At 48.8% G+C, this 26,176-nt stretch overlaps 2 protein-coding genes and 1 long non-coding RNA gene across 7 annotated transcripts in view; 2 read left to right on the plus strand and 1 right to left on the minus strand.

The window, feature by feature from the left end:
• Positions 1 to 11,364, plus strand: part of FZD3 (frizzled class receptor 3) — a 41,758-nt gene extending 30,394 nt beyond the window's left edge. For 2 of the 3 annotated variants that reach the window (XM_015859824.2, XM_015859823.2), the window contains exons 5-7: positions 6,955 to 7,103; positions 7,801 to 8,034; positions 8,293 to 8,506. In XM_015859824.2, coding sequence (XP_015715310.1) covers positions 6,955 to 7,103; positions 7,801 to 8,034; positions 8,293 to 8,506 — 597 coding nt within the window. Of the gene's footprint in view, positions 1 to 6,954; positions 7,104 to 7,800; positions 8,035 to 8,292 lie in introns of all 3 variants that reach the window. The other variant, XM_015859822.2, reaches the window with a different exon arrangement.
• LOC116653156 lies at positions 9,182 to 12,091 on the minus strand. The gene is made up of 2 exons (XR_004306566.1): positions 11,703 to 12,091; positions 9,182 to 10,105 (listed from the first exon to the last, which is right to left on the minus strand). It is a non-coding gene; the product is annotated as an uncharacterized LOC116653156 (long non-coding RNA).
• Positions 12,092 to 13,755: 1,664 nt separating this feature from the next.
• The window catches only part of EXTL3 (exostosin like glycosyltransferase 3), a 104,286-nt gene continuing 91,865 nt past the window's right edge, over positions 13,756 to 26,176 (plus strand). For 2 of the 3 annotated variants that reach the window (XM_015859685.2, XM_015859687.2), the window contains exon 1: positions 13,761 to 13,835. The gene's annotated coding sequence lies outside the window, so the exon portion shown is untranslated. Of the gene's footprint in view, positions 13,836 to 26,176 lie in introns of all 3 variants that reach the window. The other variant, XM_015859679.2, reaches the window with a different exon arrangement.

The raw sequence follows: 26,176 nt of genomic DNA on the forward strand, positions 1-26,176 counted from the left end.
CTAAGCTGGATAAAGAAAAGAGGCTTTGTTAAGAGATGTCTTAGAACCGCTTGTGCGTGGCACGGGCATAAGGAGAATAGATTTAGAGATGTCTATAAATCTTCATTTCTCCTCCCTCTTTTTCATTAGTTGTTGTTTAGAATTCCTCTTAGAAGAGGTAATGGATTTGCTTCAATCTGCCCTAAGGAACTGCTGCTCCTTGAATCCAATTGTTCTGCCCTCAGAAAAAGGAGGTGAGATAAAAACATCTTTTCCTTATTGCTGTTTACTCAGAAGAGACGGAGCAAATGGGAATGATGAGCTACACTTCTCTTCAAAAACAAATAAATGCCAGCTCTGAAAAGCAGCATTCAGCCCAGTGTTGCTCTGTGTCCTCATGGTGCTTTGAGTAATTCCTCCTGCCTTAAATGCCCAGAAACAATAATATATTCCGTCTGATTTCCTGGAGTTCTCTTTAGCTTTAGCAATATCAGTGTGCACATCTAGGACTGATTAATCCTACAGGCTACGCACTGTCTTCTCTTATCTCACCTTCACATGCATATAATTTCCAGCGCATTAACATATTGAGTGAAAGCAATCATTTCATCCATGTGAGTCATTTCTGTCTGGTCTTTTTTCTTCCTAATTGGATTGACTGAGCTAGAGACAAAGGGAAGTGCTGATTTCTCAACCATTATCTTTAGGCAGGCAGAGTGGCCCATGTACCTCTGCGTGACTGCTCAAGGTCGCCTTTTCTTCCTGTTTTCTTTTTGTTCCCTACTTTGCTGGAGGTGAATTGTCAAAGGAGGTCAGATCTTGCTATTTTTGAGCTCTTGATTTCACTCCGTTCTCGTTTTAATAAGCAGCTTTCATATCTAGAACAGCCTTTCATTCTGATTATCAAGGAAGCACTCTTTTTTTTGCATTGAGTTTTCACTGCTATTAAAAGGATAGGAAAAATGTGGAGATTGGAGCTCTGATTTCACACAACCAGAATCTTAAGGGATCACGGAGTCCAACCCCCTATGGTGGGTGGCACAGGTTGGTGCCCAGGCATTCACTGATGATTCTGACTCTTTTCACTGCATTTCCAAGTTGCTTTGAGGTCTTGGGCAGCCATGCCAAAATGGCTGTGGGCCAGCTGGCAAGTATCATAGACCACAGAATGTCCTGGGTTGAAAAGGACCACAATGACCATCTGGTTCCAACCCCCTGCTATATGCAGGGTCACCAACCAGCAGCCCAGGCTGCCCAGAGCCACATCCAGCCTGGCCTTGACTGCCTGCAGGGATGGGGCATCCACAACCCCTGTGGGCTGAATGTCTTTGCTTTGGTGTGCATGTACATTTCTGCCAAAATCTCAGCAAATGCTGAACCCCGGTGTTTGTAACCCTCATTGTTCTGCCTCGCAGTGAGTTCCAGTTGGGTGGCTGTCCTTGTGCTCCATGGTGTTCCTTGACAGTTGTAGGGCTGGTCCTATCAGCTCAGAGATGCTAAGTGGCATTTCTGCCTTTCTTCCTTTTCTCACTTGTGTTTCCCTGATATCGTTAATTTTAAGGCACTTTTAAAACTTCAGTCTCAGAAGAGTTCTTGCATTGAAGTGGACAGCTCTGATGGTTGCACCACGGACAGCGGCTCCTTTGGCTTTGCAGGGAATTATAATTCCTGACCCTGTATCTGTGGTGCCACAGGGCACAATGTGTGCAACGACGTCCAGCTCCCACCGTGAGCGCTCTGAGAGGCTGCTTGGTGGTGTCATGGGATGAAGTTCAGGATAGCCTGCAAGTAGAAAGGAACTTAATAGGAAGATAACAGAGATATAGAGAGCTTTCCTAAATCATAGGTGGTGCTTTGTACGCACAGTGTTGCTGCTCACGTCTGAAGTTTGGGACCTGTCTTTCTAAAAATGCATTATTGTGCGTGCTCAGCCTGGGCTGCTGGTTGGCGACCCCTGCACACAGCAGAGGGTTGGAACTGGATGATCATTGTGGTCCTTTTCAACCCAGGCCATTCTGTGATTCTGTGATTCTCAACTTTAATACACGAAAATACTTTCATCCCTAATCCTGGAGCAGCTGCTTTGAGAGAGAACTCAGAGCAGCTTTTAGGGAGAGGTGTGACATGAATAACTCTGTGTTGCATGCTCTTGTTTGAGCATGGCATCATGTAGCCAAGCCTTGTGGTCAAAGCATGAGGCTTTCCAAAGGAAACCCAAGCAGGATGTATGGGTGTGCATAGCCTGGTAAAGGGTAGGAAGGGATGCAGTTAGTTTTAGAAACGTGTAAGGAACACTGAAAATAGCTGCTAAAGTCTGGGGCAGTGCTGGCAGGGTGGTAACGTGCTCACACATGAAGCACAATTGGAAATGGGAGAGTTATGCAGCAAACTGAAGGCTGAGGGCTGGAGCTGCAGGATGGAGCGGGCTCATGTGCCACTGGTGGCTTCTGCAGCAAGGGTTGAATATGTCCAAGAGGGAGAATGTAACGCCAAAGCGGGTGTTAATGCTGCAGAGATTTCAATCCAAACGCGGTGCCAGCAGCGGGGCTGACAGGAATCACATTTTCTGATTCATTTGACTTTTTGTTTGTTCTCTGGACTCACTGTTCAGTGCCAAGTGAAGTGCTGATAGCTGAAGTCGAGGAGCTGTACTTTTCTGGGTGGCAGCAGGAGCTTCTGCTACAAATCAGAACGCAGGCGCTTGCAGTCTCTCTAATTACAACCATTGCTAGTGCTTTAAAAAATCAGTTGCTGCAATTGAACAAACACTGCCTTTCGGTTCAAGGTAAAGCCACCAACTGCGTGAGATTCCAACTGCTTCACTGAGACCCAGCTTTCCCTTGGCCTGTTCTCCCAGCAGTTGTTTCCTGACGCTGCAGATCAGCACGTCCCAGGACTAGCACACGACAGCTGCAGGACCCAGTGCAGGCAGGAGCAGCCAGCAGCACGCCTGCTAACAGCAGCTCCTGGTTGGCACTGTGAGTAACCACAGGGCCTGAAGGACGGATGTGTTGGAGATGAGGTGTTAGGCTGCAGCCACGAGTCACGGCCTTTCTGCTTGTCCTGTGGGAGCCCTTTTCAAGGAGGTGGATGATGAGAAGCCTGCAGCCCTGTAGCAGGCTGCTCCGCTGCTGCGTTACCCAAAGCTGTTCTTCTGGCTCCGATGCAGACAAAAGTCTTGTACTGGAAACCACTGCTGGTCTTCTGTGAATCACAGAATGGCCTGGGTTGAAAAGGACCACAATGATCATCTGGTTCCAACCCCCTGCTGTGTGCAGGGTCACCAACCAGCAGACCAGTCTGCCCAGAGCCACATCCAGCCTGGCCCTGAATGCCTGCAGGGATGGGGCATCCACAGCCTCCTATGGACTGAATAATTTCATCATTCCAAAGAAACTCAAGTTAAATCCTTCTCAACTATATTGCATTGTATCTCAGAGGTACTGCAGAGGCAGTTCTCATAAGGATGGATTTCATGGGCAGGCAGTTTGAATTATTGGGTTAAAAAAAGAAGTGCTTTGGATGCATTTGGCGCTGTGAGACAGATGTGCAGTGCTGGAGCCAACACCTGACATCTCTGGAAATGTTTCCTCCAGAGTGGCCTCCAGCCTATTGAGCTGGTCATCTCAATGCTTCTATTGCACTTCTTTATTTATTCTTAGCTCGGGTCAGGTTGGCCCAAGTTGAACAGACTGAACACGCTGCTTGAGTTTCCACTCTGGGCACACAGCAATGGAGTAGTTATTAAGTCATACTGGAGAATATTTGCTAATGTTTTCTCATAATTGTTCTAACAATTGCTTTTCTGTGGGCAAAGTGAATGGATGGAACTTTCGTGTCCCTGCAGTAAGCAGGAAAGTGCAACTGAGAGCAAGAAACAAGGGGCATCAGTGTTCTTGTGTGCCAGCTCTCGGCCTTTCTGCCATGCAGGACCTGAATGTTGGTGTTTATTCTGCTCAGCATAGCGTTGCCATGTGGCTTCTGGCAGTTAGAGCCAGAACAGCTTCCTTTCGCTGCTGAAGGATGGGCTGCCTTCTTCACCAGCTCTTACAGCAGGGCTACATTAGGTTGGTCGTTCCCAGCTGTGTGGGTGCTTGGAGTTGCTTGGTTCTTCAGTTTATGCTGCCCCATAGCCAGGGAGGTTGCATGGATCCTCCTTTGCTTGTGGAGCAAAACAGGCAAGATTTTAATGAACTGGAAAAACAATTTTATTTTACAGCGAGAAATGTGACTGTGTTTTGCTGGGAGATGAGCAGCACGTGTATAATATTCTAAATTTCATAGCAGTGACAGTGATGGAAATGGTAATGAAAGTGAGACCGGCGGATCAGATTCCCTTTGGTCTTTCCCCGCTTCCTCTGCTTTCAACAAAAGGATGAGTTAATTTGAATTTCATTGCTTTTCATCCGTAGGGAAATATCAGATGATCGGCCTTATTGTGGAACCGTGCCCCCAAGGAGGGGGACAGGTGTTGGGTTTGTGCTTTCACTCCACGTGTGCAGCAAGCTCATTAATTTGTGATTTCATACGTTGCAGCAGGAAGAGGCCGCCGGTCTCTGTCACTAAAAAGCAGCCGTGATTGATCGTTCAGGGGCAGAAGGGGAAGATATCCAGAAATTAGTTATATAAGCATCTTAAATGAACAGTGTGCCTACAAAGAGGCGTTGCTTTTCCCCAGAGGAATGCTGAAATGGATGTTTTTAACCTCCTCGCTGAACACCTGCTACTGTGGGTTCGCACTGATGTCTTTCTGTGCTCAGCAAGGGAAGTGTTTCACACCCTGCACCAGCCCAGCTGCAGCACCAGCCCGGCAGATGGGAGCAGGGGTGGGTTGTGAAGCGTTGCTATCACGTATGCAATCTTTGTAGCTGATAGAACTTGTTTGCTGGTCTTTGCTTGGCAAAGCATTGGTACCTGAGCTGCTGGCGGGACGTGCCTGAGCAGCGCAGAGCAGAATGGAGCAGAGCAGAGCACACCACCTGTATTGCAGCTCCATCTCAGCCCATTCTCCTGCTAGCTGAGTGACTCTGAAGGCCTAGAGCAAACATGGAGGTCCCCTGGATTTCAATAGCAAGAATCCAAGGGTAAGCACAAGGGAGCTGCTGTGTGGTTTTACTGCTATTAAAAACCATGCAATCATTTCTTTGTCTTAATAAAAGAAAATGGCAGCGTTTGGGGTTTGGAATTACATCAGTGCTGCACTTTTTGGAGATGAGCTGGGAGGCTTTGGGTTTGAGCACCTGAGAGTTACAGTTTTATATTCCCAGAGCAGTGATTATGAGTCTTGTTTTTCCTTCGTTAATTGCAATTAATGTCTCCTTATCCACATATATGTTGTTAAAAGCAGGTGCAGTCACTTCAGTGTTAATGATTAGGGAGCCCACCATGTGCTCCTGCTCAGCTCGCTGGCTTCGTGCAATGAAGCTCATGGTTGAGGAATGCACACGCTGATGGTTAACAGCTTGTTTGCCCAGAGAGCAGAGTGCTCCTCTTTTCACACAGAGGTGTTTGGTGAATTGATTTCAGCTTTTACTTGGCATGATTTGCAACACCCCGCAGAAATGTGTGGACCCCAAAGCTTTGATATCAAATGATTCAATGCAGCGTCTCCATGGAAGTGATGTCTGCTCCTCTGTGGGATAAGGATGCGTGCTGTATGCACCACCTCGTTTCTGCTGGCTGTAGCATAAGGCAATCTGACTCAATCCAGGACATAAAAACGCCCTTCCACAGCACCTCATCACATGCTGGGCTTCAGCGCTCCAGCTCTCATTTTGTTTTCAACATCAGAATGGGAATCGCACTCACCTGAGGCAGGCAGCTCTGCCATGAGAGCTGGGCCAGCAGGCAGCTCTGGCTGGAAACACAAGGATTTACCCAAGCATTGCCTTCATTAAATGATGAATTTCACCACTTATTCCACTTCATGCCACATTTGCACATAATGAAATGAGGTAATCAGGTTAATTTCTGAGAGCTTAATTTTGCTGGATGGGTTTTTATTGGGTCACCAAATAGAACATATTAATTAATATATTGATTCCTTTTTCTTGGGTGAAACCTCACAGGATGGCTCCAAAGCCACCCAGAAGACTTGTGTTGCATGGTTACATGTATGCGAGGGCTGGGAGGTCTGCAGACTGATGTAAAACACATTGAGCAGTGCTGAGGAGTGAACTCACCTGGGAAGAGCCTCGATCCCATTTCGTGCAGAGATGAACTCTGAGAAGTAGAATTATGTGATGCTTCTAAATTAAATCCTCAGCTCTTCACAAATGGCCCTTGGCAGCTCATATTTTGTGTTGTGTTGTTGACTCCAGAGAGGGCCTCAATGCCTGTTTGTTCTGGAGCGGCACGGCAGACCTATCTGGAAATGACCTCTTTGGATTTTCTTCTAACAGCTCCTTTTGGGATGAACGTTTGCAAAAATATGCACAAATGTGTACAAAAATTCATCTGGTCACGTTGAATAAATGCAGGGAGGTCAGAGTTGGCACTAAGCAGGTAATCATACCTTGGTGATGCCTCGCGTTCCCAAGGGAAGGAGAGCAAGGGCAAAGCCCTCTGTGAATGGCAGGGAATAAGGGGTCAGCGCTGAGCATCCCGTGAAGCCTTTCATTGGGATTTTTCCCAACAGCGAATGTAACACCTGGTTCAATGTCGGTTAGTTCTGTCAAAGAAACGAGTCTTTATAACTTGCAGACTAGAAAATATTTCACAGTTATTCAGGGCGCAGACAAAAGACCAGAAGAACTAATAAAGGCCGGGACCTCACAGCGGTTGGGGCTTTTGTTTTACTCCACAGTGGATCGTGCGTCGCATTCAGTCACGCTCTCCAGAGCTGTGAAACAAAGGAACCCTGTTGATGTTTACTTTGGCTCAAGGCACAGACAGTTATTTTAAATGAGTTAATAAGAGGAGAAGCGAGCTATGATGGTTTGTATGATGTTCTTTTTGGTCTCTTTCTCTCCGCAGGTCACTCAGATGAGTCGTCCAGATCTGATCCTGTTTCTCATGAAATATCTCATGGCTTTGGTAGTTGGGATACCCTCTGTCTTCTGGGTTGGAAGCAAGAAGACCTGTTTTGAGTGGGCCAGCTTCTTCCATGGGCGCAGGAAAAAAGAGTGAGTATTGAGAGAGAGCAACTACTGAGTACTGAAGTGGAACTGAGGGCTATCATTTGTGAAGGTACCCGCCTGGTATCTAGCCCATGGAATTACATCCTTACATGGAAATTAAACCTGAACTGTTTTCACCACGATTCCAGTTAAAAGCAATTGTCTGTGTTTAATTTTCCCATAGGCTTCTGACCATAAAGCCGAGTGGTCTGATAAAATTACAATAAGATTGTGTTGTGGCTTCCTTTAGGCCAACATTAATTTGGGCTGACATATGATATAAATGGTTTCGTTATCATAAATATTGTCTCATAAGTGGCTGTTTCAAAATAGATCAGCAAACACAGCAAGCCTTTATGTGACTGCCCCACGGCGTTGGCTCTGCCATCCATAGCAGAACTGGCCCTCTGCTGAGCTTCAAGTAAAATAACTTCTGTAGTTGGAGCAAATGTTGAGCTATCCAAAAGAGAACCTTGTAGGACACACACATGGCTAACAACATTTAATACATCGGGTACAGGGTGTGATGGAGTCATGAATATGAACTTTGCTGAGATACCCAAATTCTAAATGCTTTAGAATTACGCAAACAAAGCCATTGTAATGTAAGTTCTGCTTGTAAAATACTTGTGGTGCTGTCACCGTGATCATCACATGCCTCTTATTGCAGTAATTAACTCTTCAAACCTCGTGCTTTGTTCAGAGTTGTCAACGAGAGCCGTCAGGTGCTGCAAGAGCCGGATTTCGCTCAGTCTCTTCTGCGGGATCCCAACACACCCATCATCCGCAAGTCCAGGGGCACCTCCACCCAGGGCACCTCCACCCACGCCTCCTCCACCCAGCTGGCCATGCTGGACGACCAGAGGAGCAAGGCAGGCAGCGTGCACAGCAAAGTGAGCAGCTACCACGGCAGCCTGCACCGCTCACGCGACGGCCGGTGCGTTTCCTTCTCTTACGTGTTGTGTGTGAAGTGGGCCGGTGGTGGGGTCACCATGCCTGGAGGTGTTCTGGAACCACGGGGATGTGCACTGGGGGATGTGGGCAGTGGGTGTGGGGGGTGGGCTGGGGTTGGACTGGGTGACCTTTGAGGTCTTTTCCAACCTGAATGGCTCCAATTCTGTGCTCTGACCACATGGGAAAACAGAGCTCTCCCGGTCTGCCCTGCTGACAATAATCCGCCCTGTTTGCACACCAGATACACCCCCTGCAGCTACAGAGGCATCGAGGAGAGGCTCCCTCACGGCAGCATGTCCCGGCTCACAGACCACTCCAGGCACAGCAGCTCCCATCGGCTCAACGAGCAGTCGCGCCACAGCAGCATCAGGGACCTGAGCAGCAACCCCCTGACACACATCACACACGGCACCAGCATGAACCGCGTCATCGAGGAGGACGGGACCAGTGCGTGACCCGTGCCATGCTGCTCAGTTCTGCCGCGCCTCTGGGCAGCTCCTGCTTTCGTGCATCAGGAAGCCGAGGCCGGCTTCTCTGTGTGAAGCCACCGTTCTCATGCCTGCATCAGAGCTGGCGCTCAGCAAGCTTGAGTCACTGAGCACCAAGCTGCTCGCCTCGTTTGGGCCTCCCTGTAGGTAATTATTTATTTGATAACTGTTACTTACCCATCAGCCATCACTGCTCAATTCCTTACTCTTGAAGAAGAGCCTTCCCCTCCCTCCGATGTGTCTTCACATCAGCAGGTGCCACCACGGACGGCTCGCTGGCAGTCACACCGACGTGTTTTCTAATGGGCATCTAATGGGCAAGGAAACCCTTGGATATTGAAGGAATCTCTCCATGTCTCTGAGCCCATAACAAAGCGATCCTTGATTTCACAGAGGGAGGGGCCCAGACTCAGTGCTGCACAAAGGACGGCGGGGAGATCGCGGCAGTTTGTAACAGATAACACTGGAAATGCAACAGAGGAACAGCTTTGGGAGCAGGCAGGAGATGGCTGAGGGTCGCCAGCTCCTCCCAGGGCTGCTCAGGCTCAGCTGTGGGGATGGGTGGAGGGGGGAGGAAAGGAGGCAAGGAAGGGCTCTTTTTGTATAACTTGCATTGTCCTTGCTGGTTGGTTTTGTTTTTGGTTTTTTTTTACAAAATACTATTTAAATTTTCTACTTGTTTACAATTCATGTAGGAAGAGAGGAATTTTAAAAGCAGTTATCTAGATAATATTCAGCCACTTATGTTTAGATTAATGTACAAAAGCTGAGATCGTCCGTTCCCGATCTATTTAAAAAGGGAAAGAGCCGAATTTGTCCCCCCACAGCGGGCTGGGCAGCCTTGTCACCAACAGAACAAACCCCACTGACCAACCCACAGAGCAGCTGAGGGCTGAAATGGCTGCAAGGGCTCCCTCAGGGCTGGGCTGTGTTCCCGGGGCCTGGCTCTGACATTGGGGCACAGCACTGAGCCCAACCCTCCTTGCTGCTGGAGGAGCAGGCAGGTATCCGTGCTTTCCCGATCAACCTCTACTCCAGGTTGTTTTCATTCCCTACCATAGGTTCACAGCAGAGAATTCCCAGTTTGGGCTTTTATGGTGTGTGAATGGTTTGTGGGTACAGCAGGTCTGTGCTGGCACAGTAGGCAGAGGTCAGGCTGCCTTCCTGATGGCACAGCTGATCTTTGGAGGCGTTTGCTGTCAGATCCGCTCAGCACGAGCAGCACTGGCTGCACCTAAACCTACCTCAGTAATGACTGCAGATCACTGCTGGGATACCAATGCCTGTTTTTCATTGTCCTTACATAATTCCCTCCTTCTCCTGCTTGAGGCACTTGAAAAGCCTCCATAACGTGTTTAGATGGCACAGCCTGGAGGGCAGCAATAGGGCACCAAGCACAGTGCAGAGATGGAGCAGCGCTGCCATGACTCACCTAATTGCAGCTGATGACACAACAGCAGAGCAGTGGCCGTGCACTCTGTCATGGGCTGCTCTGGGACTCGGTGGCTTTTAGAAACACACTTTAACTCCTTGCTTCAAAGGGAGGATGGGTTTTGGAATCCGAATCTGCAAAAGAAGCCAAATATCAGAGTTGTCGTAAATGCTGAACTGCTGAAGGTCAAGTGTTAATGTTGATCTCCTTGGCTGAATTTCCAGTACTCCTTTCTTGTTAATTGCAGCAGTGCTTTGACTTGCTTAGAGGCAGGGAGGGGATTGGGGGAGGTCTGAAGTACCTCCTCCCTTCATAGCTGATCTGTGAGGTTGAATCCCTGCGTTGTTTCCAGGTATTCAAGCAGTCCCTTGCTCATGTATCACATGCACATGGATGGAGAGCGCTCTCATCACCCAGAAAAGGGACTAAGATGGAAAAACTTGGGCTTTTTGTCACCCTTATCTCTATCACCCTGAGCCCTTTCTTTTATCTTCCTAACCTGCGCCAACCTGCGCAGCATTCCGGGATTCACAGACCTTCTTCCCAACAGCATGTCAGGGGGAAGATGGCCTCACCCTGGATGCACTCGCAGGGCTGGGGCTGCCAGACCTTTTGCATCTCAGGGAGTGGAAGATTTCTGGGTGACCTGGGCACGTTTAGGTGGCACTTCCTTGCTGGCACCCCCCACTCCCATCATGGAACTGTGAGTCAGTGCTGTGCTTGTGCTGCATGGAAAGGCAGTGTGGATCCCCCGCCCTATTGGGGTAATCCTTTGGGGAGCCTAAAAGCCAAACTGCAGCAGAAAGCCTCAGTTGTCTGTAAAGCCTTCTGCTCTCGAGTGCTCTGCATTTTCTTTGCCCCCAGACCTCAGTTTAACAGCACAGGCTTCAGCTGCCGGCTGTACAAACAGGACAGACGAGCAGCACCTTCTGCATCGGTGCCTGTGCTAAACCCAGATGGAAGCAGGGCGTGCAGTGCCAGGGGCTGCTGGAGGAGCCCACAGCTCAGCACCCCAAAGCAGCAGCGATGGGAAGCAGGCACCCGGGCTGTAGAGCATCCCCTGCGTGCTTCAGCCCTAAGGACCGAATGTAGACTTGAATGTGAAATTCCCCTCCTATGCCAATGTTTTATGAGCAGATCGGGGTTCGTTGTGGCACATGGCGGGATGTTCTGTGTACACTGTGCCCACCTTGCTTACATCGGGGCTGTACCTTCATTTCTGCTGCTGTGCTCAGCTCGCCGTGGGCTCGGATCCGGTTGTCCCGTGTTGCTTTGGTAACGTTTGATTTTTAGCACTTTACCTGTGAGTGTACAGACTGGTTCTACTGTAGTGGGTGTACATTTTCATTTTAGACCTTTCCGAGTTTTTAATAAAACCATGTAAAAATCCCGCTCCTCTGGTCCAACACTGCTCCGTGTCTGAACCCCCCCATCCCCAAGGAGGGTCCTGCAGGGGGAGGTGCGGAGCTGAGCTGGGTAGCAGCCGAGGAAACGTTTTTAGCGCTCACGACTTCAAATGGGAACTTTTATTTCTTCGTGTTTTCCCTCAGAAGGCACAAAACAGCCTTTGTTCTCCTCCTGCGGGCGTTGCATCCCCCTCGTTCCTGCCCTGTCGGCCCCACCACGCAGCGCAGGGCTCGGCTGTGCTGAGAAATCCCCCCAGGCCCCGCATTGCAACACAGCCCTGCACATCCCACCTGGAGCTGTCAGAAGCAGCCAGGCCCAACATACCTCTGCCGGCTCCTGCGCTGCCTTCAAAGCCCTCTGCTCTCCCCCGTTCCAGCGCTGCGATCAGATAAGGAGCTGCCTCTGCCAAGAGAAGCCAAACCTCCTGCTCGGCTGCGGGAAAATGGGAGCAGACAGAAGTTAACTTTGCTCGTAGTTTTGATTTGTGGGGAGGCAGCCGCTCCTGGGCCGGTTCACCCTTGGAGGGGGGGTGGGGATAGAGAGATGATGCTTTGCCGTGAGGAAATGGAGGCTGCTGGCTGGGGTAGTTGGAGGGAGGAAGGGATGTTCAATGGGCAGGAAGGATGCTGATCTCTTTCTCCCAGAGGGTGGTGACGCACTGGCACAGGTTGCCCAAGGAGGCTGTGGATGCCCCATCCCTGCAGGCATTCAAGGCCAGGCTGGATGTGGCTCTGGGCAGCCTGGGCTGCTGGTTGGTGACCCTGCACACAGCACGGGGTTGGAATCAGGTGATCATTGTGGTCCTTTTCAACCCAGGCCATTCTGAGATTCTTATAAGGAGAGAGGGATGCCCACAGGGATGAATGGAAGCTCATGGGACCGGCAGGGCTGCGGCAACCGAGAGCGCGATCCTTGGTCTGCTCTGATTCCTGACACAACAGCGCCACCCCGTGAGCGGCAGCGCCCGGCAGCGGGACGAGCCCGGCACCAAGCCGCACTAATTACCCCACCTGCCCTAATTAACCCCCAGTAATTACCCCCACATACACTAACTACAACACTGCGCTAATTACTCCTCCTGGTTGCATTAATTCCATCCCCAGCTTCACTAGTTCACCTACACCAATTACCCTATAGCCCTAATTACCCCTACACATGCACTAATTACCCCACTGCACTATTTCCCCCCACAGCATTCATTACTCCAGCTGCATTATTTACCAATCCCAGCTGCAGTTACTGCCCCAGTTGCATTACTTACCACCCCCCCAATGCACTAATTAATTACCCACCCCACACACCCATATTACCCAACCTCAGCTGCACTAATTACCCTTTATCTGCACTAATTCCCTACTCCTCATTCCCCTACTGCCCTCTAGCTGCGCTAATTACCCCAATTACCCCCCCAGCTAATTACTCATATTCATCAACTACCCCTCAGCTGCATTAATTACCCACCCCACACACCCTTACCACCCCCTGACAAACTAATTACCCCACACGGCCCCTTTACCCACACCACAAGCCCTTACTGCCCCTCAGACACACTCATTACCCCTCAGCCGCTCTAATTACCCCTCAGCTGCACTAATTACCCTCCCACACATCCCTACTGCCCTCAGCCTCACTAATTACTCCTCGGCCATACTAATTACCTCTCAGCTGCACTACTCACCCTACAGCCCTCACTGCCCCTCAGCCACACTCATTACCCCTCAGCTGCTCTAATTACCCCTCAGCCGCTCTAATTACCCCTCAGTTGCACTAATTACCCTCCCACACATCCCTACTGCCCTCAGCCTCACTAATTACTCCTCGGCTGCACTAATTACCTCTCAGCTGCACTACTCACCCCACAGCCCTCACTGCCCCTCAGCCTCACTCATTACCCCTCAGCTGCACTAATTACCCCTCAGTTACCCTTATTACCCCTCAGCTGCACTAATTACCCCTCAGCCGCTCTAATTACCCCTCAGCTGCACTAATTACCCTCCCATACACCCTTACTGCCCTCAGCCTCACTAATTACTCCTCGGCCGCACTAATTACCTCTCAGCCGCACTACTGACCCTACAGTCCTCACTGCCCCTCAGCCACGCTCATTACCCCTCCCATATGTCCTCATCGTCCCTCAGCCGCACTAATTACCCCTCGGCCGCACTAATTACCCCCCGTACCCGCTCGCCTCCCCGTTCAGCCGCACTGTTACCCCACACACCGCCCTTCCTGCCCCATATCGGCACTAATTCCCCTCACTCTCACACACTCCATCCTCTCCACAGCCGTTTTCCCGCCCGCCGTTTCCCGCCCACTCTCACAGCTCCCCGTCCCGCCGCCCGGTGTCGCTGCGCTCCCGCCTCAGCCCGCTCCCACAATGCAGTGAGCGCAGCCCCCGCTCCGCCCCGCTCTGGGCAGCGGCCGCGGCAGCGCGGGTCCGGGCCGGGCGCTCCTCAGGTAACGGGGCGGGATGGGGTCGGAGCGGGGAGCCGGGTCGGGCTGTATCACTGCTTCCTTTCCTCACTGTGCTCCTCTCATTGCTTTTTATCATTGATTTTTGTCCTTTCACCCATTAAAACATCTTTTTCTTAAGTTCTGTCTTTTTCTTTTTCCAATTTTATTTTCCCCTCTCCTTCCTCTCATTTATCCATTTCTTCCATTTCATTTTCCCTCCCTGACTCCACTCCTTTCCTCCCCCCTCATTCCCTTCCTTCCCCATTACATCCCCCCTCCATCTCCCTTTGCCCCCTCCCCACACCCAGCCCAGCAGCAGCCCCCACTGGGTTATGCCCCATGTTCCTGGAGCCCTTTAGTGTTTCCTGCCCGTTGTGTTGGAGACGTTGGGTTTTAAGCCCTAAAAAGGGGGAAGCACCTTTGGTTGCACAGTGATGCTGCGATGTACGGCGGTGCCGAGCGGCTCCTGGAATAGGAGGAGGCGAAAGTTGCAGCTGAGTTCAGTCCATGCAGGGCTGTGGGGATGATGCTGCTGGCACCGTGTGAGCTGAGGCTGTGGTGATATTGGGGTGTGCAGGAGCTCCTTGGATGGGGATGTGGGTGCTGGGATGTGGCGTTGGGTGTTGGAGTGAGGGTGGTGGGGGATGTGGATGTTATTGGGGGATGCAGATGTTGGGGGGTGTCAGTGATGTTGGGATGCGGATTCTGGGGGTGCAGGTGATGTAGGGTTTGAGGTGTTGGGTTGTGTCAGTGTTGGGATGCAGGATGTGGAGGTTATTGGGGGGTGCAGATGATGTTGGGATGCTGATGTTTGGTGTTGGTGAATGCTAATGTTATTAGGGATGCAGATGATGTTGGGGTACTGATGTTGGGGTGAAGATGTGGGGGAATGCGGATGTTGTTTGGGGATGGAGCTGTTGCAGGTTGGCCATGTCGGTGGTGGGGGTGCACATGATGGGGCTGATGTTGGGGTGCAGATATTGGGATGCTCGTCTGCACCGCCGGTATCAACTGCTTGTTTAAATGCAGGGCTTTGCGTACAGCCCTCAGCGCTGAGGAAGTGACTGCTGGAGGGGGGACTGGCTGCAAAAGCAAATCGACAGGTTGGGTCTGAACTTGCCCTGTTTTACTGCAAAATCTTCACCCATTTGGACTGTGCTTTAATGTAAAGGCTTTTGAGATACTGGGGTTTGGAACTGATTGATCTTTAAGGTCGCTTTTAAGCTAAAGCGTTCTACATTATGCTTTCCCCTAAAGGATAGTGTTGGTGTGTGGGACTCTCACCGGGTTGTGCTGATGGCTGGGGGATGGCTCTCTTCGTGTGAGTTAATGAAATGTCTGTCATAGGAAATGAATAGGACAAGGCTCACAGAGATGAAATCAATCAATAGATGCTAACGAGCGCTTGCAGCCCCGTCCCTGGGGCTGTACCTGGGTGAGCTCTGCAGGAGCGGCAGTGAGCGATTCCAGCTCCGTGCAGTGGGTCTGGCCGGGAGGTGGAAGCCAAGAGTGGGCAGGTTCTGTGTGTAGCTGTACAAATGAGCCGTGTGTGTGAATGGCCCCAGAGGTGAGTGTGTGTGTGGGGATTCCTGCAGCGAGATGCCACGGACCTGCCTGGGATGCCACAGACCTGCCAGCTGCTCGGGCTGGCTTTGCATCTCCATCATTTGCAGCGTATTTTCTCCTACTTGGCTGTTGTTACAGGGAGATTTTGAAGCTGAAAAAGAGAAAACTGGAAGAAAACCAAACCAACACAAAAAAAAAAACAACCCTCCAAGCAATTCATTTTCCCTCAGCTTTCATTTTGCAGTTCACCTTTCTTTCTGGACTTGTAATTTCTGTGGGGCTTCTGGCTTCCTAAAGAAGGCTGGAAAAGTAAAAAAGCAAGCAGGCGTTGAATAATAGATCACAAATGAGATGAAGCAGTAAGTCAGCCCTGCCCCCAAAAAGCAACCAAATAAATTGCAAATTGCCCTGAAAAAGGGGAGTCGAAACAGCGAAGATCAAACCCAATGTTAAGAATAGATGAGGTATTGATATTTTATTTAATGGCTGTACATTGCCACCGTCACCCAAACCATCCTATGGCACTGTGAAAAGCTGCCCTGCCTTGAATGGCTGTTTGTGATGAATAAAGCAGCAGAGCTGAAGTGGAATGGGTGAGATTCAGCAGGTACTGAGCGCTGCGGGTGGATGCGGTGCTGGTCACTTATGGGTGATGTTGGGTGGCTTCCAAAATGCACAGCGCCTCTTGCTGCTGACTGTCTGATGGCTTTTGACCCATGTTTGGTGGAACAGGAGGGAAGGAAACCCCACAGACTGTGCAGAATGGGCAGAAATGTTGAGTGAGCTCATGGCTGGTTACTCAGCAAAGGAGTCTCTCGGCGTGTCTCAGCCTGGAAGAGCGTTCGATCAAGGCAGCTGCGTGATGAGACACGAATCTCCTTGGAAGGGAGGCTTCAGCCTGGCACCAGGTGTTGAGGCCTCCAGCCCCAGGTTTGTTCTTGTTGCTGTGAACCTGCTGGCTCCTCTGGGCCTCGGTTTTTGGACCTTGGTTTTGGTGATGCTGTTGCTGCCTCTTCACTGCCGTTGTCCTGGCTTATTCCAAAGGCCTCCAGAGCCCACATGGACAAGGTGCAGGTTGACTGTGTGGTCCAAGGGAATCTCATAGGGAGGGCTACAGGCAGAAGAAGGAGTTTCATTCTGCTCCAGATTGGCCGTTCCTGAGGTCTTATTTGCCCCCATAACCAGCAAAATATCATCCAGGACATGAGGTACAGCCAAACCTCTCTGATATCATCCCTGCCAGCACAACGAATGGATTGACATGATGGGCCTGCAGCCAAACATTGGGTTGATGGTTGGACAAGATGATTATATTGGTCTTTTCCAACCCTAGTGATTCTGTGAATCCAGCCTAGGTTCCACCGTGGAGATAAAGATGTATGTGTACGGCTGTAGAGCTTTTCCTTGCTAAATAGCCCCATATTAAGTTCAGATGGTCTCACACCCCCTGTGGCCAAAGTGGTGGAGCTTTGTCCATCACAGCCGGAGTGGTACAGACATGGCAGGAGGCAACTGGGGCAGCTGGGATGTTTTATTAAAGTTGCTTTGCCAACTTTGTGCTGGGCTGAAAACCTCAGCTTGGTGGACGCGGGATGGAGGCAGGGCCGCCCTTCTGTTATCTGTAATCTGTCTGGTTTTACTGCTGATGCCTTGAGGCAAAACAGCAAAGTGAGGCCGTGTTGCCCGCTGTGTGCAGCTTTGAAGAGCTCTCTCCCCCCATATCCCTTTTCCAAGGACAAGATCAGAACAGAAATCCGTGGTTGAGTCAGCAATGCAGATACCATCAAATGGCTGCTTTGTTCCAGTGTATGAATTGGAGGGCTGAGTGTCAGAGCCTCCTCTCCTGCATCACCTGATAACAGTGCACTTGCCTCCAAGGGAACAACACATGGAGGAATCCCAAATCCTGGCTGCTGTGAGCACTTATAACTCATTGGCACCAACAGGCCTGATTTTATTGCAACTCTTGCAATAGTGGGTGTGGCTTTCTTTTTTAAACCTTGCAGACTGTAGGCAGATTTGCAGAAGTGATCCAGCATGTGTGTGCACACATACATGAGTGTATAAATAGGGCTGTTTTGTGGAGCACACGCCGTTTTTAACCCCTGCTAAACCAGTGAGGGTCACATGTGCCACCAGTGTGGGTACTGACTGCTCATCCTGCGGGCTGTTTAATGTTATGGGGATGAAGAATATTAGTGGGGTTCCCCACCTGTAGACTGGAGGCAGCACCATGTCAAATGCCCTCTGCTACATTACAGATCTCGCTGCAGAGATGCAGAGGGCAGACAGCAGTAATTAGGGATTGCACAACCAAGTGCTGGAATGTCTCACACGTGACTGATGTCTCACACACAGCTGATGCTGTGCACAGATCTGTGTGAAAGTTCTGTGCAGGCTGGAGAAGGTTGCGCTCCCATCTGAGCCTTCATAAGAGAAGAAAGTGGGGAGGAAGAACCATAGAACCATAGAATTACCCAGGTTGGAAAAGACCTTGAAGATCATCAAGTCCAATCGCAGCCTAACGAGTACCCTAACTCTAAAAACCCTGCACTAAGTCATATCCCTGAGCACCAAAACCATATTGCATCCCAAGAGGGTTTGTATTCTGTAAGGCTCAAACCTGGGGACTGCAAGGTGCCCCCTATTATACAGTGTGTGTATAAGGGAATGATGCACATTAATGGTTATTTTTTCTCTGCTTCCCTCTTCTTCAAAGCCAAGTTGCCTCTTATCGGGACTCCTAACATGAAAAAGAAGTAAACTGGGCTGTGATGGAGGATGAGAGATGTCTGTTCCCTGGGGTCTGAGTCCCTGTGGTCTGATGGTCAGAGCTCTGGGCCATGGGATGATAAATGCCACCTCTCAGCTGCTTGTTCACACCACAGCGAATGCATGCGCGGGGTGTAGGCATCTCCCGGGGACAAAGTTCTTACCAGCTCTTAGGTGAATTTTCTGCACTTTTTCAGATGCAGTTAAAAACAGTCGGAGGGCTGGTGGGATTTTGAACAGCCACCTCGGTGGAAATGATGACCTTGGATCTATTCAATCAAATATTATAAAGATTAAGGGTGAAAATAGCTGAGCTTGTCAGCCACGAGGAATTGTCGTGCAGCCCGGGCTCAGATCCATCACCTGAAATCAGGAGCTGTGGCAGGTGCTCCTCATTCATCAGCAGGAGGCATCGCAGCGACATCATTTCTCTGCAGCTCATCAGTTTGTGCAGCTTGTTGATGGAGCAGAGCTGGGAGGGAGGCACAAGGTGGGGAAGGTGCCCAGTAACTGTGCACAGGCAACTGTTGCATGAACACATACAGTTTTCACCCTGCAACTGTTAACAAGGTAGTTTACATAATACTGAATATGATTTTTAAGTGCAGAGTGGTTTATTAGCTGAGTATAGGCTGTGTTTGCTACCGAATTCCACTCCCTTGTTCTGCCCTTGTGATCCGCATCCTTGTTGTTTTCTTACTAAGTTACACTCCATCTCATCCAATCTCAGCACACACGTTTGCACCACCCCTGAACCTCCTGAACCTGCTGGAAGATTTCAGCCAAGCCTGACAAAGAGAGACAGGTTTGCAGGGCTAATTAAGGTTGCACAAGGCAGAGGGACAGCCCAGGTGCTCACTGAGCCTTGGGAGAGCTGCGGCTCAGTTGGCGTGAGCAGACACTGGGCAGGAAGATTCAGCTGGAACCAGGTGTAGCCCCTCATTGCCTGTGGGTGGTTGGTCTTCATTGACAGCAGAAATTGTTCTGTGTTTCATTGGGGTGGTGGTTTGGAAGAACTGGCCCTAGAAGAAACGTGTGGCTTTGTTGTCTTTTCTAACTCTGATGGTTGTGTGGTTCTCTGATTCTATGACATTAAAATCAAATTGTCTCGTGCTGTCCCTTGCACACGTGCACCAGGCGCCTTCTCCTCATCCACTGTAGGCAAACCACGTTGAAAGTGAGACTATACAAATGGGGATGGAGGGAAATAAAGCTGATGAGTCAGCTGTAATCCTGCCTATCTGCACCCAGGGAGGCCTGCCTGGCTCTCCTGACAGAGCCTTGCAGAGCAGATAATGCATCAGACTGATGACAGCCCTGAGATATACTGCAAGCGGTCTGAAAATTGCCGGTAGGTACTTGAATGTCACTGTCTGCACGGAGTGAATTGTAGGTTGAGTCGCAACAATTTCCCTAAAGCTGTGTATATTAGCATACAAATACCAAAGATGTGTAATCTTTGAATTTTTATCTGTTTCGGCTTGAGAGGCAAATAGGCGCATTATCAAAGTGCCATCCATTTGAGTCAATTGTCATTGCTGCATGGTGAAAAGGATGCAGCTGGGTTTATTGATAACAGCGTTAAGGTGCTTAAAAACATGAGTGTGCTGGGTTTATTCTCCCTTCAGGAACATATTGTTGTTCCTAGTGGTTTTTAAAGCCATTTTTTCAGTTCTCATCTCCTCTGTAACAGGCACGTGCTGCATCTCCACATTGCCTTCCCTCCAAGAATTTGTTGTAAGCCTGAACTTGTTTCATGGCTTTCTTGAAACCTGCAAGGAAATTCCATTTGCTGGAGGACAAACTGGGCTATGGGCTAACGAGGAGGCTCTGCTGCTCTCTGCCTTTTTTATTTTCCCTCGGTTAAAGCCCAGCTGAAATGCAGTGAGTGGCCAAAGCTTTCTGCTGATCTCCGTCGTGCTATCGCTGTGCCCAGTTTATTTCCTGAGCTGCTCTGCCCGTCGGGTTTGTACCCACTTAAGAGTTTAATTTCATAAATGAGGATCTGGGTTTTGGGGGAAATACTTGAGGTTGTGGGCACCTCCCAGCACCAGAGAGCTGCAGAGGAAGCCGTGCCTTGTGACTGAGAGCTCTGCATTCCTGCCTTCTGCCGAGCTGATTTTAAACGTTCCCTTTTAGGAGCTGTGCCCAATGACTTCAGCGTTTTACCTTTGTTCAGATCTTCAAGCAGTCCCTGCGCCCCAGGAGGTAGTTGTGAGGTTTAGTTGTTGGTTTCGGAGCTCTTTGAAGATGGAAAATGGTGTGTAACTGCTCAGTGTTTATTAATAGTGGAGCTTAATATGGTGAGTAGGAAGTTCAGATCTGCCGGGATGGATCCTCAGCCATTGAAATGGGCATTCGCTGGGCTGCCTGGCTGAGCTGTTGGTGCCCCCCAATATCTGCATGTCTGAGTTGCATCCCACCAAAGTCCTGGCTGCTCCTGCAGTGAGCTCTCCTCCTCCTGGCCTCCTGCCACGCCATACGCCAAGTTAAATCCATTTCTGTGTTTTTGGCTTCATTCCTTCTAAATGTTTTCAGTGTTGTTGGCTTTAACTGATCCCAGTGGCGTCTTCATACGATGCTCTGTGTTCAGCTGCTTCTGCTGCTTCAAGTATAATGACTCTTCTAAAGTTTAACCAGATTTTTAATTACCAAAAAAAGGACAGAAAGAACAGTGTTGTTCTATCACACTATTAAAAAAGAAAAGGATTTTCCTTAATCTTGAGCTGGGCTCGCTGATCCCTGTGGGTCCCTTCTGACTCAGGATGTTCTGTGATTCTGTGGTCTTTAAATCTGAATGAATCCAAAATTCAGCATAGTGGTTTGTGGGGAGCATTGCTGTAATTGGAAGGGCAGCTTATTCTTTTTTGCTTGCTCTCTTGGGATTTGTATTGATTAAAGAGGAGCATTGCTGTCTGTTGGGTGATCTCAGGGTTTCTGATGAGCTCCGGGCCATAAGACTGCCCCAAAACTGCCCCAAAAGAATCAAGTGCTCCTGCTTTGCCCAGCATTTAAGACAGGAGTGCACTCAGCAGCCCTGCTCTGCCCACCTACCTTTGCTTGCTGGTGCTCTTCCTTTGATCTCTGAACAGAATCGTTGGTAACAACACCCGGTGTGTAACTGGGGGCTGGAAGTGACCTGGGTTAAAAAGAAAGAGTTGAGTGGAAGAGTTTTGGCCACGTTCATTTTATTCTCGGACCAGCTTGTCCTTTGTGCGAGAACTGAAATGAATTTTGTTTCCAGTTCTGAAAACCTGAAGACGCGCTGAATGGATGAAACTGTTTCTGTTTATAGGCTGCAGAATTCCTTTGTACAATAAAAGTGTTCCGGTTTAAACTATGGATTCAGCACATTTAGCTTAATTGTATTTAACTGCAAGTCTTACATGCTGTTTTCCTGCATTCTAATTGTTTTTTTAAGTTTGTGGCATAAATCCTATGTACAATTAAAAAGTCAGGCTGCTCATTAAGAAACTTCACTTAGAATTTTTAACATAAAATGCATTTACTTGCACAGTTTATTAATTCATACAAATGCCCCGCTGTAGAAGTAGGACAGCTTTCCCGCTATCCAGAGGCCTGATTTACAGAGAAATGAGCCTTTGTTGATCTGCAGCAGCAAAAGGCAGACTTTAATTAAGGGGAAAAAAGATGAAAAATACAAAGCAAGACAAGTGAAATCAATCACTTAGGAGCAAAGTATTGCGTTGCATCCATAAATCTTGTCATTGCGGAGGAAAAGGATTGGTGGACAAGTTAGCAGCAGTGTTGCTCAAGGACTGGTCTCAGGACTGCTGGTAAGCATTGTATTAACAAATGGAAGAGCAGAAATGAACATTTTGAGGTTTCATCAAGCCAGGAATGATATGATCATAGGCTCTTTAAAGTTGGAAAAGACCTCTGAGATCTCCAAGCCCAACCCCAGCCCATCACACCCACTGCCCACATCCCTCAGTGCCACATCCCCATGGTTCTGGAACCATGGATGGTGACCCCACCACCTCCTTGTCAGCTGTGCCACTGCAGCACTGCTCTTTCGGGGCAGCTTGTCCTAATATCCAACCTGAGCCTCCTCTGGCACATCTTAAGGCCTTTACTTCTTGTCCTATTACATTACCTGGGAGAACAGACTGACTGCTGCTTCACTACAGTCTCCTTTCAGGGAATTGTAGAGTGAGATACCATGGAAGAAGATGGAATGGCTTCAGGACTATTTGCTTGTAAGGGAAAATAGCGTAAGCTCAGATACAGTGTCAGGTTCCCTATACTGGAACTGGAATTTGTTTCTCAAGCATTGCATGGTTCCTTGGTGACAAGGATGCATGCTAGGATTGTGAGCAGAGAACAGAACGAAAAGGAGCCGGGGTGGTAAGACAGGGGTAAAAACAGGGGAGGAAAAATGATATTCCTGCTCTATAAATACACTGGTGTGAACGCCAGGGAGGGAGAAGAGTTACTTAAGTTAAATGAGAGTTTGGGCACGAGAACAAATGGCTCTGGCTGGAAAGGAGCAGAGTGGCTTCAAACCAAGAGATCCTTGATGAGCTTTCTAATGGGCACTGTGTGATGGGTTAACAACCTGATAGCTATGAAGATGGAGCACGATAAAGCGTATTAATGGGGTTACGCAACGTGGTTTACTTCAAAAGCATGGAAGGTTTTCATTTAAAGAAATATTTTCATAATGATTCACCTTTGAGTTGGTTTCTCTATTTCTAACGCACTAACAATGGAACTGCGTGAGCTGTGGAGAGAAGAAAGTTTCCTTTCTGCGCTGAGAAAGGCACAGTTGGCAACCGCTGCCCTATTTTAGTGGTCGATTTTGGCAGCAGGCCTGTACTGTCTGGATATATATAGATCTATAGATATTCCCATTTAAATCATTTTGGTGCATTATAGTATCTTTAGGCCTCGAAATAGATTGTGCTTAAAATGGTGGCAATTACTTATTATTATTTAAGTTTGTAAGGACGCTTTTATAGGAGCCTGCAGCACTTAATGCGCAGTAGCGTTTATTATCGATCTCACCCTTCTCTTTATCGATTCCTGTTTCCCCCCTTTGCTAATAACTCCCCAGATTTTGTGTTGCTTTGCTAAAATCCCAATAAATAAGACTGAGTGCCCTTCTGTCAAAAGAGACCAGTTATTTTTTCAAAGGCAGGTGCTGAGTTATTTTAGCACGGTGTAATGTGGATCTGATGGTGCATTTTACACTCTGCATTTCCACACCTGTTATGTTTCAGTTCAAACTCTGGCCTCATGTTCTGCGTGAAGTTGATGCCACGACTTCCCTGAGCGCTGCCTCCTCTCCTGGAGCAGAGATATGCTCCATAGAGTCCTCTGCAATAAGGGAGCTGCTGGTGGAGGTGGGCTGCTGTCGATGGTGTGTTGTGCTGCTGCTGCTTGAGAGTGTCAAACACACATTGGCTCTCTCAAATGCAGGCTGGGGAGGTACATCCCAGCACTTCTTAACTTGTGAATATCATCCCAGCACTTCTAAGCTTGTGAGCAGTTCTGAATTTCAGCTAAGGTTTTGTGTAAAAGAGGAAATCTGTCAGCTATTAAAGCCAGGACTTAGGGCCCCACTGTTACTATTTGGTCTTCCTTCTAGATCTGGAATTTAAGACTCCCTTAGGAACCAGCTCCTAGGAGTACGTCTTTCTGTCTCTAGTACCTTTAAAATGCTCTCTGCACACATCCACATCCAGGTCCGATGGTGTGGTCTCCACTGGACCTCAAGCACAATCTCAGCAGACAGCCTTATACAGCCTGTTCCCAAAGTGACTTTAATCCAGAGCGATGGTTTGATGCGTGCTATCGCTTTGCATTTCCAGCAAGCACAAATGATTCCCTCAGCTCACAGAAAGAATTGTGGAGTGTTGTCCCAAAAGATTATTAAAGTGGAGTTTGGGGAGCGCACATTTGGGGCTGTGTGTGCAGTGTACGTGCTCAGGTCTGCCTTTGGTTTGGGGTTTTGAGGGTGCTTTCTTTTCTAACCATGTGTGTATGTGTTTATTAACCTTCTTTAATGTATTCTGACAACAATTTCTAGCCGTTTTTTTCTAGCAGTTGAGTATTATTTGGTATTTTTGGGTGGTCCTGGGTGGAGCCGGGAGTTGGACTCAGTGATCCCTGTGGGTCCCTTCCAACAGGGCTGTTCTATGATGCAGAAAAAAGAAGTGCTTTTGGTAGGCAAGAGTGCCATGGCCGAGCTGCACTGCAGTCACAGTGTGGAGGTGTTTAGGGATTATATTATATACAAGTGAAATGATTGCTTCTTTTTAACTCCCTGTTTAAATATAGTTCAAATGATGGAATATTTAGTAGAAATAAGCTGTGGCTTGCCAGCTTTTTCATACCAGTGGTTACCAGATGTTTGAAACCTCACCATCTGTTCCAGGGTGGAGTTTGGGGGTATTTGGATGTGTCTTCTTTCTTGGGTGTCTCTGGAAGACTTCAAAGCATCTCCACTGTGATCTGAAATCGCTTTGCTGGTAGTTTTAGGGCTGAGCAGAACCATATTTGGGTCAATAAACTGCTTGTGGAAAGCAGTCAGCGCTAGTAACAGCTTTCAGTCGCTAATGATCTGGGACACGCTGGGGGAGGAGGAAAGCCGCGTGTCTCATTACCCATCCTCAGAGCCATCTGGTCTCACGGTTTATTTGTAACCACTGTCCTAATCTCTCTTAACTACATTGTCGCTGAAATACTGACATAACGTATCGTTCCATAAACAAAGCGTAATGCAATCAGTTAATGAATTTGTCTAGAGTGTTTATTCCCAGTAGAACGTGTGGCAGTGCAGCTTGACTGAGTGTGATCCATAATATTACGTCTTCAAACCTTCTACCCCGTTTCTTTCCTTCTCATGCCTATGAAATCTGATAGAACTGTCTGAGGTTGTGAGTGTGGTCTGAAAAACATTCCACAAGGTTTGTGGAGTCTGCAGGTGGTCAGGACTTGGTGCTGTGGAAGGGAGGAGAAAGAGCTTAAAAAAAGTTTTGCCAGAGGGACTGTAGCCTTCTGGCAGGGAAAAGATGAAAGTTTGGTCCTCCCCTTAGACTGTTATTGCCTTGAAGAGGAACGGATGTTTTTCTGAGGTTTATTTCAGGCCATGGCAGTACGCCATAGGTGTACATGACTGTTAAGAGAGTGCAGAGAGGTGGAAAAGTGGTTTCTCGCCGTTTTGAAGTTCTCATGTTTTATTAAAGCGGAGATTCCTGGAGATAGGCCACAGTTGCCACCCCCCCCCCGCTCCTATGGAGATAAACCTGTTTCTTATCTCACATCCCCCATCCTCCACAAGCTGCCAGGTTTTGTGTTTTGGGGTGAGACTTGGTAAGTGAAGGCCTTTATGGGACCCTAATATATATGTAAAATGAAAGTGCATAAAGTAATAAGAAGTACTGAAGCTGCTGGAGTTGGCTTTCTTGTAGGATGATGGCAGCCACCATTCCCTGCCTTTGTTCTCCCTTTTATTTCCCCATTGCTTTGTTGTTGTTTTTCCTAATTCCTTTGCTTTAATCCCCATCTTTTGCATTCTATGTTTGGTACTTGTCTGCATGAATGTGATGTGGCTGCTCCTACCAGTGCTGTTGGCAATGTCAATGCTGCTAAGAAGTTAACACCAGAAATGGTATTTTACATCACTTTTGTCCAGACTGACAATTTGTAGCATTGATCCAAAATGTCCAGCTTGGATCTTGAGGCAACTTGGTAATGGAATCCCATCTGTGGTGGTGTGGCAGTACTCATAAGACAACTCGGTGTGCTGTGGCTGTGTTTACCCACACAAGGGCTGTGTGGAGCGCTGACAGGACACAGACCCATCATGGCGGCTCCTCGCTGAGGGGGCTGCATGTGCCCACCTTTAGGCGGGAAAAGCGCCTCCCCGTAGTGCGCATGCGCGTTGTCCGGCGGGCCCCTCCGCCTCCCGCGGCACTTCGGCAATTCTCGGTAATTTCCGGAGAGCCGTCTCCTCCTTCGCCGTCCCGTCCCCCGCCCCT

This window comes from Coturnix japonica, chromosome 3, assembly GCF_001577835.2.
Source record: "Coturnix japonica isolate 7356 chromosome 3, Coturnix japonica 2.1, whole genome shotgun sequence".
NCBI lineage: Eukaryota > Metazoa > Chordata > Aves > Galliformes > Phasianidae > Coturnix > Coturnix japonica.